The sequence below is a fragment of the Carassius carassius genome, chromosome 22, assembly GCF_963082965.1.
Source record: "Carassius carassius chromosome 22, fCarCar2.1, whole genome shotgun sequence".
Lineage (NCBI taxonomy): Eukaryota > Metazoa > Chordata > Actinopteri > Cypriniformes > Cyprinidae > Carassius > Carassius carassius.
The window spans coordinates 15,918,041-15,935,145 of NC_081776.1; the positions used below are offsets into that span (position 1 = coordinate 15,918,041).

The window sequence follows — 17,105 nt, forward strand, 5'->3', positions numbered from 1 at the left end:
CGGTCTGCATCTGTGTACTCCGCCAATCAGCGCGCGTCATTTGTGTTTATGAACCGACCAAACAGCGTCGATCCTGCTGCTGGGGGCCGTCCGAGCGTTTGGCTCGCTAGGCCTCATTGAATTTAATTATAAACAACTTCAGAGGAAATAAAACAGCATTTCCATGTCAAAGAGTTCTTAAACATACGCGATTAAACATTTCGCCATATTTAGGGGATTTAAACTTCCTTTAACTGCCCTGTTCGACTCTGCAGGGCTCCAACTGCCCCGCTAGCGCTACTTTAGCACAGTAAACGAAGAGAACTTCATTCGGATCAATATCTCCGGATCACAGCTGATCATTGATAAGCGTTTACCTTTGTAGCTCGCGTCCGCGCTCCGCCTACATCCCTTCAGCCGGTTCAGTGGCGTAAATGCGAGCGGATTGCACGCATTATCCCGCTCCAGGAAGTCTGCGGTGTTCCCGCTGAAGTGAGTGAGAGAGAGAGTGAATGCGCTCGCTATGGAAACCCCTGCAGCAGAAGCTCAGGTGCTCGCGCGCCGCCCGCCAAACACAGCCCACATCCTCGCGACGCGATACTCACGCAGTCACTGTACAAACCCAGGTCCATATGTAATGAGATGACTGGGATTTTAAGCCCTCCCTGTGCATGTCATTTTTAGTTACTGTCGGCCAGCGAAGTTCAGCATAAAATATCACGGGATTAGTAATATTAACAAAATAAAATATTTTAATATTCTACTTCAGAATTATGTGCCCTCTAGAAGCTTGGGTTCTGCATGTGAACGGCGCATTATAGTGGCATCCCAGAGAGGAACAAAATCCATCTTCACTCACACTAACTCTAGCACTCTCTGTTCTAATTCTAAGAATAAAAAGAAGAAACACGACCCTCTAACACACTTGCATTCTCTATTTCTATTCTTAATCCTTGTCTACTTGAGAGAGCCTTTGAAACTAGCATTCTTTATTATTTTTCTATTCTATCTTCTTGTTTTATTTTGATTTATTATAAATAATACCGCATGCTCTGTTTTGTTTGGTTACACTTTATTTTACGGCGTCCTTGTTACTGTGTAATTATACATTAAAAAACTGAGTAGTAATATTATGTACTTAATATATAGATCCTCTAGCACACACACACACACACACACACACACACACACGTGCACTGCATTGTTAATGTAAATATAAATGATATTCATATATATACATTTTATATGTAATGTATATATTTCATATATACATTATATCATGTACTGCACGGTGCAAATTTCAAGCCAAAATATCATACTGCCATGACCCTTCCTGTTTGAATATATATTATAAAGCAACTCAAAATGTTACAGTGCATGTAATATTTGCTGTCGTGATTAATGTTTGTGAAATGTTGTGCTTCAGTACATTTTGTTGTTTAGAACCTAATGCTGCCTGTCTTGGTGTGTTAGTTTATATTTATAGAGGTCTTGGTAATGAGCATCCTGCTTTTTGAGCAATTTAAGAAGTATTGACTCCATCTGGTGGCCAAGGTATGGAACTGCATGCAACTCTCACTTTTCAAACACTTTATTGCACTTGTGCTATCGTTACCGTGTTATTACACAAATAAGTACTGAGTAATCAAAATTAACACCAATTTACTATAGGGTAAGTGTTTGGTTTAGGTTAGTTGCTTGTAATCATACATATTTTACTGAAGGACACTGTAGATGTGGTTGCGTGTAGGCTATATGGGTTATACTGTATTATGCATTTTCATATATTTGAGCAAGTGACGCACAATCCATAACTCCATCAGTTCGTGAGAATCTCAATGGCCATTAGTTAGTGTAGTACTTACTGTAGTTTAGACAAATCCAGCGATGAAAAGACTTTGTCTTCAAACGTCTTCTCTTTGGTCGTGTGTTGCCCTTGCATTGTTTGCCTTTGTATTACATGGAATTACTTTAAGCTTAACGTTAAGAAGGTAATGCCTGCCATTATATTATGATATGTAGCCTACGATGGTAATGAAAGTTACTGACATGCCACAGCATTTATATGTCAGACCAACATAGGCTACATCAACGCATACAAATAGTATTATCATGCTACGTTGTAATAGGCTACCGATCCCCCCCCCCCCCCACACACACCCTTAAAAACCATCAGACACTCAAAGTGTTTATTCACCAGATTATATAGTTCTGGCATTACCCACCTTGTATGATCTATATGATAGATTGTATGATATATATATATAGTAATACATTTTGCTTTATCTTTAATTAGAATCATATAGTTGCATAATGTATCACATAAAATGCATCTTCCAAGTTTAGTCTTACCTGCATCCGTAAGCTCATGATCAGTCAGATCCAGGTTTATTTTATTTATTTATTTTTGGTACCATATCAACCTCTCGCCCATAGGAAAGTCTTTTGTACCTGTCTGATGCCGTGTCTGTGTTCCTGCAGCAGACGTCTTTGATAAAAGCTTTCTGATTTCTTATATAGCCCTAAGTTCAGTTTCCACACACAGTGACACGGACTCACTTTGTTCTGTTTTTTTCTGAAGTGATTCTGCTATCACATATTTTGACAGTGTCATATCTGAAAGCATACCAACATGGATGACTACTGTGACTTATATTTTTACTTCTTTGTACTTCTGGTTATATATATATAAACCCTCCTTTAAAATATTCCTCCAACAAAAACCTCTACAAGAACAAAGTGCTATCCTGCTATTTTCTCTATGTAACCAGTTTTTGGTGGATTCTCGGAGTTAAAGAGACTAAAATGCTAATTTTGCCATCAATTCTGCCCCTCACACAAAACCAATCATATTTCTAAAATAAAACACACAATTAGTACGGACTACATTTATGGTGCTTATTGGTCCCATTCAGAGCTTGACATTCAAAATCCCCATTCACTTACATCACGAAAAGTTCCGGCAAAATATCTCCTTTTGTGTTTCACAGAGGAAAGCCGATCATACACATATAGAGTGGCAGAATCATCATTGTCGGGTGAACCGTCCCTTCTCTTTTCAAAACAAAATCAAGCACTTAAACCCTGGCGCCTGCTCTAACTGGAGTTCCCAAAGCACTGGAACGCTCAAGTATCATTTGTATCTCTTTATAATGGCTGTTAATTGATTTGGAACTCTCTGGTATCTCTGTAGGGATGCAGTGGACACATGGACAGCACATAGTGGATAGGGACAGAGACAGAAGGACAGACGGGGGGCCTCGCCCAGATCAGCGGTACAGTACAGAACAGTATGTATCTTACATTTCAAATCAAATCTACTGGAAAAATGGGTCCGTTTTTAAAAATGGAACATTTTTCGCTTTGAGGTCAAACATTAGGAACCAAAAGGTGGGGTGTCCATCTACTGTTACAGCAAGTTGGGCTGCACAGAAATATACATATATAAATCTTTATGTATATTTACCATGTTTGGTGATGAGACTGAAATGAACTGCAATGTAAAAGGAAACCAAATAACCAATAAACAGTACAGAAAAAAAGGTGAGAAGAGAGATAGAAAAGAGACGTGAGGGGTCGCGTGAACATTCGCACAACATCGGACAGGTACTGGAACACCACGCCACAGAGAAAGAGACGAGTATTAGGAAAAATGGTTTAATATCGGAGACAGAGGCAAAAAACTGCATCACACAAGAACATACATTTACAAAAATAAGTCTGACTGTTCCAGCTACACAGTTAGGTTAACAGCAAAGACAGAGAAACCAGAAAAATCTAAACAGCTAAAAGCAAAGTCCTCAAATTACTTTTATCTCGTTTGTCAAACTAATACATTTATCCACTGAAGGTGTCTAAATACTTCTAAATCGTCTTTATCATGGTGACTGCACAATACTTAACTAAATGAAACTTACCGCTGTTGTAAAGACAAACGGCATTACGTATTTAGAAGCCAAAAGGAAAACTCCTCGACCCTCTTTCCGAGAAAGGAAATGAACAAAAGGAAATGGAAAGCAAATCTTGATGTGAAGAATAAAGAAGAGGAGGCTAAAGATACCAAGCCAAAGTTCTTCTAAAAACAAAAAAAAATCTTTATATCAAAACCTAACGTTCTGGACGCCAACTAGAAATCAAACTCGGGAACCAGTCGCTGTCGGCCCGCAGCCTGTCGGATAGTTTTTTTTTTCTTTTTCCTTTAATTGCCAGTATAAAAAGTTCCACTGGTACAAAAGGCATAAGTACAATCAGTGATAGAAATAGGAAAGCCTGCTTTTTTTTGTACTTTTTAAATTCCCATCCAAAGACAGATTTTCAAAGTGTTGTCAAACAAACATGTATCACGCTTACATAATCCACTGAAATGCATCGACTTTGGCTTTTCTCAAGACAATACTTAAAACTACTGAAATCTTTTTAGAATCAAACAAAATGATATTAATCTACAGACGACAAGCTTTTGTTACGGCACATTAGATAAACACATACATTTCCGAAAAACTTGACAGAAGCCAAAATGCAAAAGGAAACTACACATTGTTTGTCTTTTTCTTTAAAATACACTTGTTAAATAGCACTTAAGAGAAAGAAAGAAACAACAGAAACAACAAACAGATTTCAGATACGTGTGGCGTGTAAAACCCCTGAGCGAAAGAGTCTCAGCGAGAACTCCCTGTATAGTTTGTGCTTTACTAAACATCTGACAAATGTGTGGCTTCATGTGTTTGTGAAATTGTGCTGGCCGTGAAAGCGTACCCTGTCTGTCTGAAGTTGATTGTGATGAAGTGTGATGAATGACGGAAACGATAATGTACTGTTCTGAGGTAAAAACACTTAAGCCGAACCGCAGTTCATTAGAGAGTGATATTACATCAAGTCAAACCGATTAAATGAGGTCAAACAAAGATGCATTCCATGAAAAATTTAGCATGTTAATAATTGCTTACGTGCAACATAGAACTCGGTCTCGCGAACAGAATTTCCAACGACTTTTCCGGGAGGTTAAGCAGCGAGTCAAAAGACTTTACTGGGTAAGCGATTTTAAAACTGCGTGTTTTAACACTTTGCTAGTGCGCATGTGCTTTTGTGTTTGTACGATTTGGCGAAAGTATATCATAAACTGACTCGAACTTCCCAATGCGAAACTTGCTCATTAAGGGGGAAATAAAAAATAAAAAAACTAAATTTTTGGGGGCCTCTTTCATGAAAGACAAGTCGAATTAATTTCTGTATAAACCATTCATACAAAAACTGTCAGTTTTACAAATAGTTTATACAAATGTTCTTGTGTGCAAAGATAGCCATAGGTCACGTAACAGTTCAGTTAGTTTGGAGAACAGACACTTGATTTACATATTTTAAATCTTACAGAATGTGTGCAACAAATAACACAAGAATGGGTAAAAAATTACTTAAGACTGTTTTTATATGGCAATTTATGTATGAATGGTTTATATATATATAGTACATAAGGAAATTAGTTCTGCTTGCGCACAATTGAAGGAAAAACTTTTATACACAAAAAAATTTCAATACAAATGGTTACAAATAATTTACACAAATTTGTTCTTGTTTCATAAAAGAGTCCCTTTTGTTTTTTTTTTGGCTCGCACAAAGTTTGGCAGATCCGGTTTTGGCTAAAGATTACGAAATAACGCGGACGAATATACAATGAACAACCGTCACACAACACAGTCACTCAAAACACACACACACAACCTTGGCACACATATTAAATGTGCAGCAATGTATTCCAGCCCATTAATACTGATCGACGTGTTAAGGCAACAGCAGAGCTTGGGTATAAAATAGTGCTATATAGTGAAGTAAACTGGTTTGAGGGGGCTGCCTGTAAACTACGTTCGTAAACAATATTTTTACGGACCGTTCGAAAGATGTGTAAACGTTTACAGCAAAGTGCTACAGGCGCTATCGAACACTGTGGATCATGCTGAACTACTTTGGCATCAGGACGGAGTTTTGTTTGTCCTACGAACGTAAAATAGTCCTGATAAAGGCAGCAGAAAGCGAGACTAAACTGAGACGTTTCGAGGAACACCGATCAATTGTTGCGTAATGATTATGTCTTAATGGCCCTGTATTCTATTATGATGGTCAAAAGTTCAATGCCTGATTCACAATTCACAAAAATACATCAATATTTTGTCCAATCACACATAAAATGATAAATCAGATGAATTTGTCCTGTCAAATTTGGAGCCTTCTGTGGTGTAAATGCATTGTGTGTGTGTGTGTGTGTGTGTGTAAGGGGAACCTGCTGAGACTCAATCTCAGGGGCTCACATACACACACCGTCAAAGAAAAGAGGGTTGTGAGGTCAACCTTTCGCATAGGTGTGTGTATGCGTGTGTGTGCTTACCTGTGAATGTATGTGTGTGTGTGTGTGTGTGTGTGTGTGTGTGCTTGTGAGAGCGATTATGACACATGGGCACTTTGTACATCTTTACAAATAAAGAAAAAAGAAAGAAAGAAATCAAAAACATGAACAGTTTCAGGCAACAAGACCACAGAAGAGCAAGTTAACAACCTTTTTTTAAATCTATATCTTTAAATATGAGGGTTCCATACAAAACACTTACGTAATAAAATACCCATGTTATCAAATAATTTCACAAGTAAAACACTGAAGCTGTAGGCAGGATGTACCGTCAGAATTTGGCACTAAATTCCACTCATCTTGTTTTTTCTTTATAAGAAAAAAAAATCACATTTTTGCTGAACAACATAACACATCTAAATATTGTTTCTCACAATAGAAATGAAATAATAGAATGACATAGATGCTTCACAAGCTGACACTGTAACTTTTAAGAATTTTTATATAGCTAATTACCCAACAACAAATTTAGCAAAGAGGGACTCCTATCAAAAAAAGAAAAAAGAAAAGAAAAAACAAAATAAAGAATAACAAAAAAACAAAAACAAAGAAAAAAAAGAACAAACAAACAAAACAAAAAGGAGTAGTAGTAATAGTACTTATGAAAGGCTTTATCTATTGTTCAAGTAAATTGATTTTTAGTCTTCTCTTTAAAAACATGAGACAAATAAGACTGTTAGACTTGATGAAACCACGACTTTATCCACGAAAAGCACCGACGGGACCGCGGGTTACACAAACTCTGTTTTTTTTTTCCTCTATACATTTAAACAGTATAAAATATAGGTCATTTCATGTGCATTTAAACCACAGATTGTCTAACTGTAAGTCAGTTCAGCAAAAGGTGTGACACGTAGGTAGCATTTCCCCCCAAACAGGGCAATCTTGTGTGTGTGTGTGTGTGTGTGTGTGTGTTTATACCTTGACTACTCTAGAAAAAAGTGGTTTTATATAGACTTTAATGAGAAATCAAGCCACTTAAAATGGCCTTATCAAAAAACTTTACACTGCCTGAAAAATGTAAAAATCACGAGCAAGCTCTGAGAGATTCTAATATCGATCAGACAGCTTTTTTTATTATTATTATTATTAAAACTGCGTGGAAGTAGTCTATTCATTTAGAAACCAGCATGGGTTTCTTACGGCTGGCCTCAAATTTTGAGTGTTGCCGACAGTAAGTCCCAACGCCAATCCCTGTATTGAACGTTCAAGTTTACTTTAAATGAATGAAAAACAAACAAACAACAATACAGAGAGAGAGAGTGAGAGAAAACAATCTGACAAAGAAAAAAGAAATAAAAAAAGTCAAACGTAAATATTTGTAATTGTTTTGCCACAGGATTTTTTTGTTTTCTTTTTTGTTTTATTTCTTAAAATGATGCTCTGGTTATGTTAGTAAATATACTCTGTCTCTAGAGTGTGAATGCAGCGTTTTCACATTATTATTATTGTTTTATTTTATTATTATTTTTTTTTCTCCCTTCCTTCCCTCCCTCCCTCACAAGTTAATCTAAACAAACAAAAAAAAAAAAAACAGAAAACAAAACAAAAACAAGAAAAAAAAAAAAGTTCAAAATGAGGTCACATGCGAATATTTTCCAAACAGATCAGGCTAAGATCAAAGTACAAAGATCAGTAAAAGGAGACCAGATTATGAGCAGGAGAACTCAGAAAAACATCAGAAATAATGACAGGACGATGAGACTTTTTTTTTTTTTTGTACACCACGTAGACATGCTAGGCAAACGATGAGCATAGAGTCATGGAGATGAGTTCTAGGGAAGAAAACGGGAGAGGAGAGTTACACACACAGCTCCGGCACACAACTAACATCATTAAACCATGAGAACAACAAATGAACAAACAAAACAAACGAACAGACAATAACAGCAGCAGTGCTATTAACCAGCGTTTCACCAACATCACATTAGCATTTTTTATATATATTTACACAGTACAGAAATTTGGAATAAACTGCCAACATGTACACGAGAATACAAACACATACTCGATCTCCTCCATACAGACATACACCCAAAAGTATCCATCCTGGTCCGATCTCCCGATCTGAGACCGTAGATGGATCGCGTTTTTTTTTTTTTGAGAGAGTACGAACTAAAACCAAACAATATGAAACAAAATGAAACAAAAAAGAGGGATTTCACTTATGAAGTGCCACTACTTATGACGAAAGAGAGAAGAGGAAGAGAGAGTCGAGACAGATATGATAGGGACGTGACGGATGGGATTGTGGGAAATGGCAAGAGAGAGAAAGAAAGAAAAATAGGGGTTTAGTACGTGATTCTGTGTTCTCGTCACGCAACAGAGTGTGTGGTTTAATAAGACGACTTTCCAAACCCAATAACTTAAAAGGTAATAAATAAAGTCCTTTACTTCAGAGGCAGTAGAAATTTTGTATAAAAATAGAACTGCATTTTTTTACAAATAAAATTTACAGGCCTGTGGCTTTCTGTAATTTATGTGTTTTTTTTTTCTTTCGATAAATATCAAGTTTTCAGTTGCCCACCCCTCCACACAGAACCTAGAATGCTTTATTCTTTTTAACCATCGACAAATCTAAATATTTTTTAATGCTCTACACAAATTCTGTTGGACAAAGACCACAATCATCTGACCCATAAAATTCGGACTAATTTTTTTCTTAAAAAAAGAAATAAATAAACAAACCAAACAAACCTAAAAACCAAACAGAAAAAAACGTCAATAACGAAAAAAAAAAAAAAAAAAACCTTACCGACAGAAAATGACAAACAATAATAATAATAAATAAAAAAAATCACTGAACATTACACGGCAAGTATTTGTTGAGGAAGCTGTTTAGGCAGTTTTTGCCGTTGACTACAGAGAGGCCACAGCGGGTTTAACCCTTTCCTCTTTAGTGCCAGTGGGCCATGGGTTCGAAGGAGCAGCAAAGCCCTGAACCGACACCAGAGGCCAAAGGGCAAAGGTTAATGTGCATATTGGTGCTTTAATCATATCGGAACCTTCTCTACTTGTCCTTACAAGCCTCAGGTTCACAAAGAGAAACAAATAATACTTTATACATCATTTCTTTCTGCTGTTGTTATCATCATAGATTGAAATAGCTATTGTATAAATATGTAATTTAAAAAAAACAAATAGTTTACACATGACTTAAACGAGAAAATAAATAATAAAATAAATAAAAGTTGACCAATAATAGCTGTTCATCCATCGCAAGTCATAAAAAAAATGGCGGAAATGGAAGCGTTCATGTGAAGAAGAAAAAAAAAAGAGATAAAATAATAATACTGTTATTAATTCAAAAAGCTGAAAAGAAGGTTATGGGAGAGTGGCTCCCTCTGGTGGTCAAAGGGTGAAACTCCCCCTCGTGCACCCCCTCCCCCCGGAGTCCCAGTTTGGCAACCGTGGCAGCAGTGGGGACTTACCCTAGCAGTGTAACATGAGAGAGGCCCTAGAGCTAAGATCAGTACGGTTTGCTGTCGTTCTTCGAGCGCTTGAGCTGGACTTTGAGACGCTTCATGCCGATCTGAAAGCCGTTCATCGCCTGAATGGCAGCCTGCGCTGACACAGGATTGTCATAACTGACGAAACCTGCAAGGAATCAAGTACACAGATTGTAATCAAGTCACGTTTGGCAGCAAAACAACTGCTCATGCCATGTACAATTAAACTAAATGACAGCATGAAATTAAATGTAGAAGAAAAAAAAAGAAATATAGTATTATATACCAAGCGATAAAAGGGTTCATCAACACAATTGAATTTAAATTTTGCAAAACAACAATATTATGGCATTAATATGATGGCAAAGTAATCATTATTATTTATTATTAATAAAAAAGCTGTCATTTTACTTTGTTGTACTCTGATTAAATATGTACTGTTAGCCTTAAGTGAATAACTGTTTCTGGTCAATTTTTGTTGTCTCTCCCATGAGTGACTGAATGTCAGTTCATACCGAAGCACTTGCTCAGATTGGTTTGTTTGTCAATAAAGACTTTGGCAGACACCACGTTTCCGAAAGGCATGAACATCTGTAGGATGTCCTGGTCCCCAAACTCCTGTGGCAGGTGGTAGATGAACAGGTTGGCTCCTTCAGGTCCTGTTCCACACACAAAATGTACATGTGTCCACGCTTAGTGAAGAAACCACTACTACGGTGCTGCATTAAAGCATATTAAGGACAATAAAATCTAATAAATAAATAAGCCAAATATATATATATATATATATATTCAAATCAGCAATATTGTGAAATATTATAATAGAAAATAATGTTTTTCTATATTAATATATTTTAAAATGCAATGTAATCCTTTGATGTAAAGTTGAATTTTCTGCAGCCATCACTCCATGATCCTTCAGAAATCATTCTAATAAAAACTTTTAAACTGTAGTATGTGTATTTTTGACTGACACTGATTTGGTTATGGATGTATATTAATGACAAAAGTTTCACAAAAAAAAAAAAAATGTGTGAAGCTGCATTTCTAAAGTAAAAAAACAAGACAAAAAGTGTACCAAATACTATGGACCTTTGGAAGATAGATTTATTATTAGTTGTTTTAAATCAATCAATCTATCTATGTGTGTGTATCTATATTTAAATATTCACTAGATAAATATTCAACCATGTTACATTGTAGCCTCAAAAATGCAAACTTTTTTTTTCAACTTTTGTCATTGATGTACTTCCATATTTGCTGTGTTACTTAAATGTTGAACTAGATTTCATTTTACACTTCCAGTGTAAGCAATGTCCAGCATGTGTCCCCATACCCTCTTTCTGGCTGCCCGCAGCACTCTGTTGCTGCAGTAGGGACTGGCTGTAGAGGGTGGGCAGGGCGGCAGCCGCGTACTGTTGGATCCCTGAGTAGGCCTGTGTGAGAGCATCCATGGGCCCGGCCGACCCGTTACTTAGGCCCGTGCTGCCCAGCCCGCCGTTCAGAGCTGCCATACCTGAGAGCATGTGAGCAACTTTACATAAAACCCAACAATAAAGAAAAAAGAAGTGCTCTTACTCGTTAGAATTTGGACTCAGGGTGTGTTTCTACAACAAAGCACAACACGACACCCACAAAAACAGACAAAATACATAAAACCCAATGACACACGCAGACAGAAAAGACAGCGAACGAAACACTCATCGAAACAGCAGAACCACAAACATCACGCTGGACATTACATCATAAACAGCACCCACTCACACACATATACACACAAACACAAGATAGAAAAGATACATAATATATTGACCAGTGTATGCAAATGAGGAGCGTGGCCTTCTCATGCAGACTAATGTCACAATAGCAGCACGAAACGATCACCACGGGGACCCTCAGACACACCGAAACATCTGACCAATCACCTTTTTAACCTCACACATCAGAAATCTACATCTAATTGTTCGTGTCCGCAATCTTGGCTATATTAAAAATAACTTGGCTGTATTTTAATCAAATACAAATGTATCATTGGATCCTTGGATTAATGACAAAACCCTTGACTGCTAAAGCAGATGTGCTTCAGGGAGTAACCCCTTTAACTCCAGTCTATGGGAATAGATATGTACACACACACAAATTAAAGTTCAAAGGTCTGAGGTTGTTAAGATTAAGGTTTAAAAGGTTTAGAAAAAGTCTCCTTTGCTTTCAAAGGCATTTATTTGATATTCATAATGTAAAACAACACGTCAAATCATTCTACCGTAGAAGCAGTTGTGTTCACGTACTGTGTACACAATATTTTTTATGTCTTAGTCTGTGTGTGTTTATAAAGACTGATTCATGAGTATTTACTGACTGGCCTTTTGGCTTGACGGCCTGGAAACAATAAATGATGAGCGAAGTCCTCGGAAGGCCAGCTCCCTCATTTATCCAGCAATAATTACAATACTGACCTTTTATATTCAATTACACTATACAGCCTCTTAAATGAGCACTGGGAGAGTGTGTGTGTGAGAGAGAGTCATTTGAATGAATTTAAATTGTAGGCGTTTTGTTAGAGAGAGCTTGATTTATAAAACTAGAAACCTGGCTGAAAGGTCACTGGTGGAGATAGAGATTTTGTCGGCATGCTGACATATACACATGACAGGCCACGGTGATCTTTAGCTCGCCTATTCATACTAATTACATTCCACAACGCCCATTAGGTACGTTCTATTATAAAATGAGCAGTTCTGGTTTTGAATGCTGATTTGTCAATACAGAGTTCCAGTCGTGCTAAAAATAACAGCTATAATGCAAAACATCTGTTTACCAGCTTGTGGTGTAGATCACAACAGCCAGAGAAGACAACCATTAACCCGAAGGGATTGTAGTTTCAAACTAATTAGACTTTTGTTTATTGTCAAATCACAAATGAACTTTCCACCGAAAGTCCATTCCACCACAACTCATAAACAGATCATAAACAGATCACAAAAGACATCCATGTGGTAAAAGGAAGCTTTCGAAGTAGAGATTTGTTTTTGCCTGTCAAACAAATATGGCTGAGCTACTGTTTTTACAGATTTTACGTGACAGTCATATTTGAATGTTTATTTGTGAATAAAAGACGAAATATTCTTCAAAACACTTGAATTAAGCTTACTTTTAAGTTGCTTGAAGAAAGAAATCTCTCAAGTTTCATTAAAAATACATTTGTGTTTCAAACAAAAGTCTCATGGGTTTAGAATGACATAAGGATGATTAAACAGTGACAAAATTTCCTTTTTTTTTTTTTTTGCTAAACTATCCCTTAAAAATCCCTATTCTGTCATCATTTACTCTTGCACTTCTACACCTTTATGACTTTTGTCTTCTGTAGAACATCCATTTTTGAATCACGGCGGAATATCCTGTGATCTCCACTTCGCAGGGCACTTACAGTCGAATAGAACAAACGTCTGAGAGTGGTGCATCAAGAGGACTGGAATTGAGATTTGAGAACCTAGTCTAGTCTAGTCTAATCATTCAAACCCCAAGTAAAACAGACACATATACACAACACACACACAATAGCGACAAAACAAGTGCACGTCTATAGAAACACCCAGAGCAATGGTTTAGCGGTGTGTTAGCATGTCTGAATGTGTGGAGAGATGTATCTGATTGGTGCAAACACACTCACGACTACAAGGGATGGGCTACATTTGTTCTGACTTAGCAAATGGGTTTGATCTGATCTGATTCAATAATGAGGCCTTTTACAAATCACACACACACACGCACACACACACACACACACACACACACACACACACACACACAAACACAATTTCATTATATAAGCAGAACTCAATGTGAGAAATTCACCCAAGAAACTCTCGCATAAGCCCAGAGAGATGCCTTTGCTTTAGCTGGTGTAAGTTTAGAGAGTTTAGAGCGAATCGATTAAATTATTTTTTTTTAGCTGGCATCTCTATGAGCAGTAGGCGGCTGGTATGAGGTGATGTTGTATGGATTGGGATGGAGAGGCCAATGGACGGTAGTACTCACTGTTGACGCTACCTGCTAGTGCATTTATGTTATTGAGGCCAACGGTGGCCCCGGCCAAACCCTGCAGTGTTCCAAGAGAACCCAGGGAACCCATCGCACCCATACCGGCGTTAGCTGTGGAACCTGCTGTGGGGAAAGACAGACAGAGCAGGAAGGAGAGACAGGTGGAGAATGGAAGAGAGAAAAAGATAGATGTAGATAAATGCACACATACATTCGCAGATGATACTGAAATGGTTAAAGATACATCTATAAAAGCTTCGGTGGAGGTACACAGAGGGAAGGATGCATGAATGGAAGATTGATTCACTGATTTGATGATAGGGTTGGGCGACATTGATGACAATGTCACGTTAAGCAATGTTGTAAATATCGCGATGATTTTAAAGCGCAATTGATTTGTTTTCTAAATAGGGAATCATTAGACTGATTTTGAAATCCTTCCTGTCCTGTAACTCTATTTTGTCCTGTAAGTTCATTTCTATGAATAAGTTTCATTCAATTCAATTCACGTTTATTTGTATAGCACTTTTCATGATACAAATCATTGCAAAGCAAAATGACAGTCTTTACCATATTTTCCGGACTATAAGTCACACTTTTTTTCATAGTTTGGCTGGTCCTGCGACTTATAGTCAGGTGCGACTTATTTATCAAAATTAATTTGACATGAACCAAGAGAAATGAACCAAGAGAAAACATTACCATCTCCACCCACAAGAGGGCGCTCTATGCTGCTCAGTGCACCTGTAGTCTACCACTAAGCAGCGTAGAGCGCCCTCACGCGGCTGTAGATGATAATGTTTTCTCTTGGTTCCTGGTTCTAAATAAATGCGACTTATAGTCCAGTGCGACTTATATATGTTTTTTTTCCCTCATCATGACGTATTTTTGGACTGATGCGACTTATACTCAGGTGCGACTTATAGTCCGAAAAATACGGTACATTATATTTAGGTGTAGCTTATCAGGGGTGACTATGAATGGAGCACAGTTAAAGCCAAAGAGCACAGTGAATCGAATCAAAACTTGTGATTCAGTTTTATTAAATGTATCAAATTCCTTAATTAAATTATTTGGTTATGTAATAAGTAAATATCCTGTTTATTACGGTGTATTGTTACATACTGGTACATGCAAATGAAAATAAATATGATTTTTCATTGTGGGAAGTGTGGAAAATCATGCATTGATTATATATTATTTTAATGAATTTTTTTATTTTATTTTAATTAGCAGTAGCATTTGTAATTTACTTTACTACAGATATTTTTTATGGTTAAAAGAAAGAATCAATCTATTTTAATGTTGTTGTTTTTTTGCCTATATGGTGCAGTCCTAATAAATTGGATAAGATGGATGGATGGTCAGATAGATATAGATATATGCATGCATTGCACTTGTACATTGAATCTATTACAATTACAGAAAAAAAAGACTAGATAGAGACATCGACAACAATAAAGTTGATTGCAATCATGAAGATGATAACGACGGCAATGTTTTCAAAAAAGAGCAATAAGATACAAACAAAACATCTCTTGAAACAAAAGAACTCTGAAGCATATAAAAGCTTATTCTCTGCTTCATTTATGCAACTTTGAAATAAATTTTTCGAGTTTCAAAGCGTGTATCACAGAACCATGTGTCACACTTATAAGTGTCTCCTGGTTTCACATTTCATCTTTTCCAAAACGGATGGAGCACTGTTAAAGCCAAGGAGCACAACAGCTCAACGTCACACATATGGACACACTCTCCCAAACAAGATGATGATGATTAAGATGATGATGATATACGTGAACCATGATGGACGGTACCAAGGAACTACGCACACACACACACACACACACACACACACACACAAACACGAAATGGTGAACTCGACTACAACAAATGAAGGGACAACGACGCTAAGGTGGAAATGATACTGATCTCGAAGAGGATAATGATGATGGGACAGCCTCTGGTTACCTGGGCTGGCCAGGGCTCCCAGGGACCCTGTGCTGGAGGTCAGGGCGCTAGCGGTGGACGGGCTGGCTGAGCTCTGTGCTGCAGCCGCTGCTGCTGCTAGAGTGGCCAGATTCTGCAACTGCAGAGCATTCATACCTGAAGAAAGAGAAAGTGTCAGTGTGTGCATGTGTGTGTTTTGTGCATGTTAAACTAAAGGAACCATATGTGCTACAGAATGCTCTACATGAGCAGGTCTTTATGTGCAAGAGTTTGAAGAGTTGTGTGTGGAGGCATTTCGTACAGAAGATCCAATTCTACTTGTGAGCCTTAGTACTCCAAAGGTGACTCTAGATCAGCGTGTTTGGGGCAAGGCTACATGCAGTGGCCATGATGCCAACACGCAACGGGAAGTGGCTCACAGCCAAAAAAGACAGAGATTGGAAGTGGTACAACAGGAAAATGCACAGCATGTGTCGTATATACATGTAAAATGTATATACTGTATACTATGAGGGAGTACGCACACACACAGAGAAAAAAAAATGCACGCACAAGACACAGATCAGACTTCAGAATTACAGTATTTGGATTGTTGAAGAATTATAGGTCCTGTCCCAACTGCCACCCTCCTACGAGTCCACAATTTGGTGACCAATGCCCCATGATGGTGTGGTAGTCATCCCAAGTGTTGGCTCGATGAAAGTGTGCAATAAGAGAAGACTGTGAGCACCCATTTGAAAAGTAAAAAGTATTATGGACTTCACGGACAAGTGACAACCTGAAAGGCGACAAGTACACATCAGTGTTTGTCAACTGAGACTGAAAGCAAAGGCTGAAACACAGAATCCAAAGCCATCTGGAAAAAAACTAAATGTCTGTTTCTTCCAGCCTTATCCCTTTAGACAGCAGTAGTGTGTAATTTGGATTGGTCAGACAGTGCTCTGGGGATGCCACGGTTGTTTGCCCTCCCGATCCTCTGAGCAAGCAAAAGAAGTCCATTAAGAGTCTAATTAGCACATCACAGAAGGTGATTAGAGACAGGAAATCTACCTCTAATTGCAAAACAAAGCCCAGGTCAAGACATAAGAGCAGAGATGATTTCATAATGTGTTACAGATTTTGAACAACAGGTTTAAAATCAGCATGAAATGGCTCTCAAGTTACAGTCCACTTCCATAATGTAGCATTTCCAAAGGAAACGGATATTCAACGGTAAAAAGAACAAGAAGAAAATAAAAAGAAGAAAAAATAAGTCGTCTCTGACTTCATGGTTCAAGACTTCGACTTTG

The 17,105-nt window shown here is 37.6% G+C and overlaps 2 protein-coding genes across 25 annotated transcripts in view; both read right to left on the minus strand.

Annotated features, from left to right (window-relative positions):
- LOC132099049 (USP6 N-terminal-like protein) overlaps positions 1-726 on the minus strand; it is a 50,308-nt gene extending 49,582 nt beyond the window's left edge. Inside the window, exon 1 of the mRNA XM_059505443.1 lies at positions 357-726. The gene's annotated coding sequence lies outside the window, so the exon portion shown is untranslated. The remainder of the gene's footprint in view (positions 1-356) is intronic.
- A 2,896-nt stretch (positions 727-3,622) lies between these two features.
- Positions 3,623-17,105, minus strand: part of LOC132099050 (CUGBP Elav-like family member 2) — a 157,798-nt gene continuing 144,315 nt past the window's right edge. For 4 of the 24 annotated variants that reach the window (XM_059505449.1, XM_059505450.1, XM_059505444.1 and 1 more), the window contains 6 exons: positions 15,838-15,972; positions 13,864-13,989; positions 11,162-11,359; positions 10,341-10,484; positions 9,808-9,973; positions 3,623-8,151 (listed from right to left, as the gene is read on the minus strand). In XM_059505449.1, the coding sequence (XP_059361432.1) occupies positions 9,846-9,973; positions 10,341-10,484; positions 11,162-11,359; positions 13,864-13,989; positions 15,838-15,972 (731 nt within the window). In that variant the 3' untranslated portion in view covers positions 3,623-8,151; positions 9,808-9,845. The remainder of the gene's footprint in view (positions 8,152-9,807; positions 9,974-10,340; positions 10,485-11,161; positions 11,360-13,863; positions 13,990-15,837; positions 15,973-17,105) is intronic. The other 20 variants (XM_059505463.1, XM_059505464.1, XM_059505466.1 and 17 more) reach the window with 12 other exon arrangements.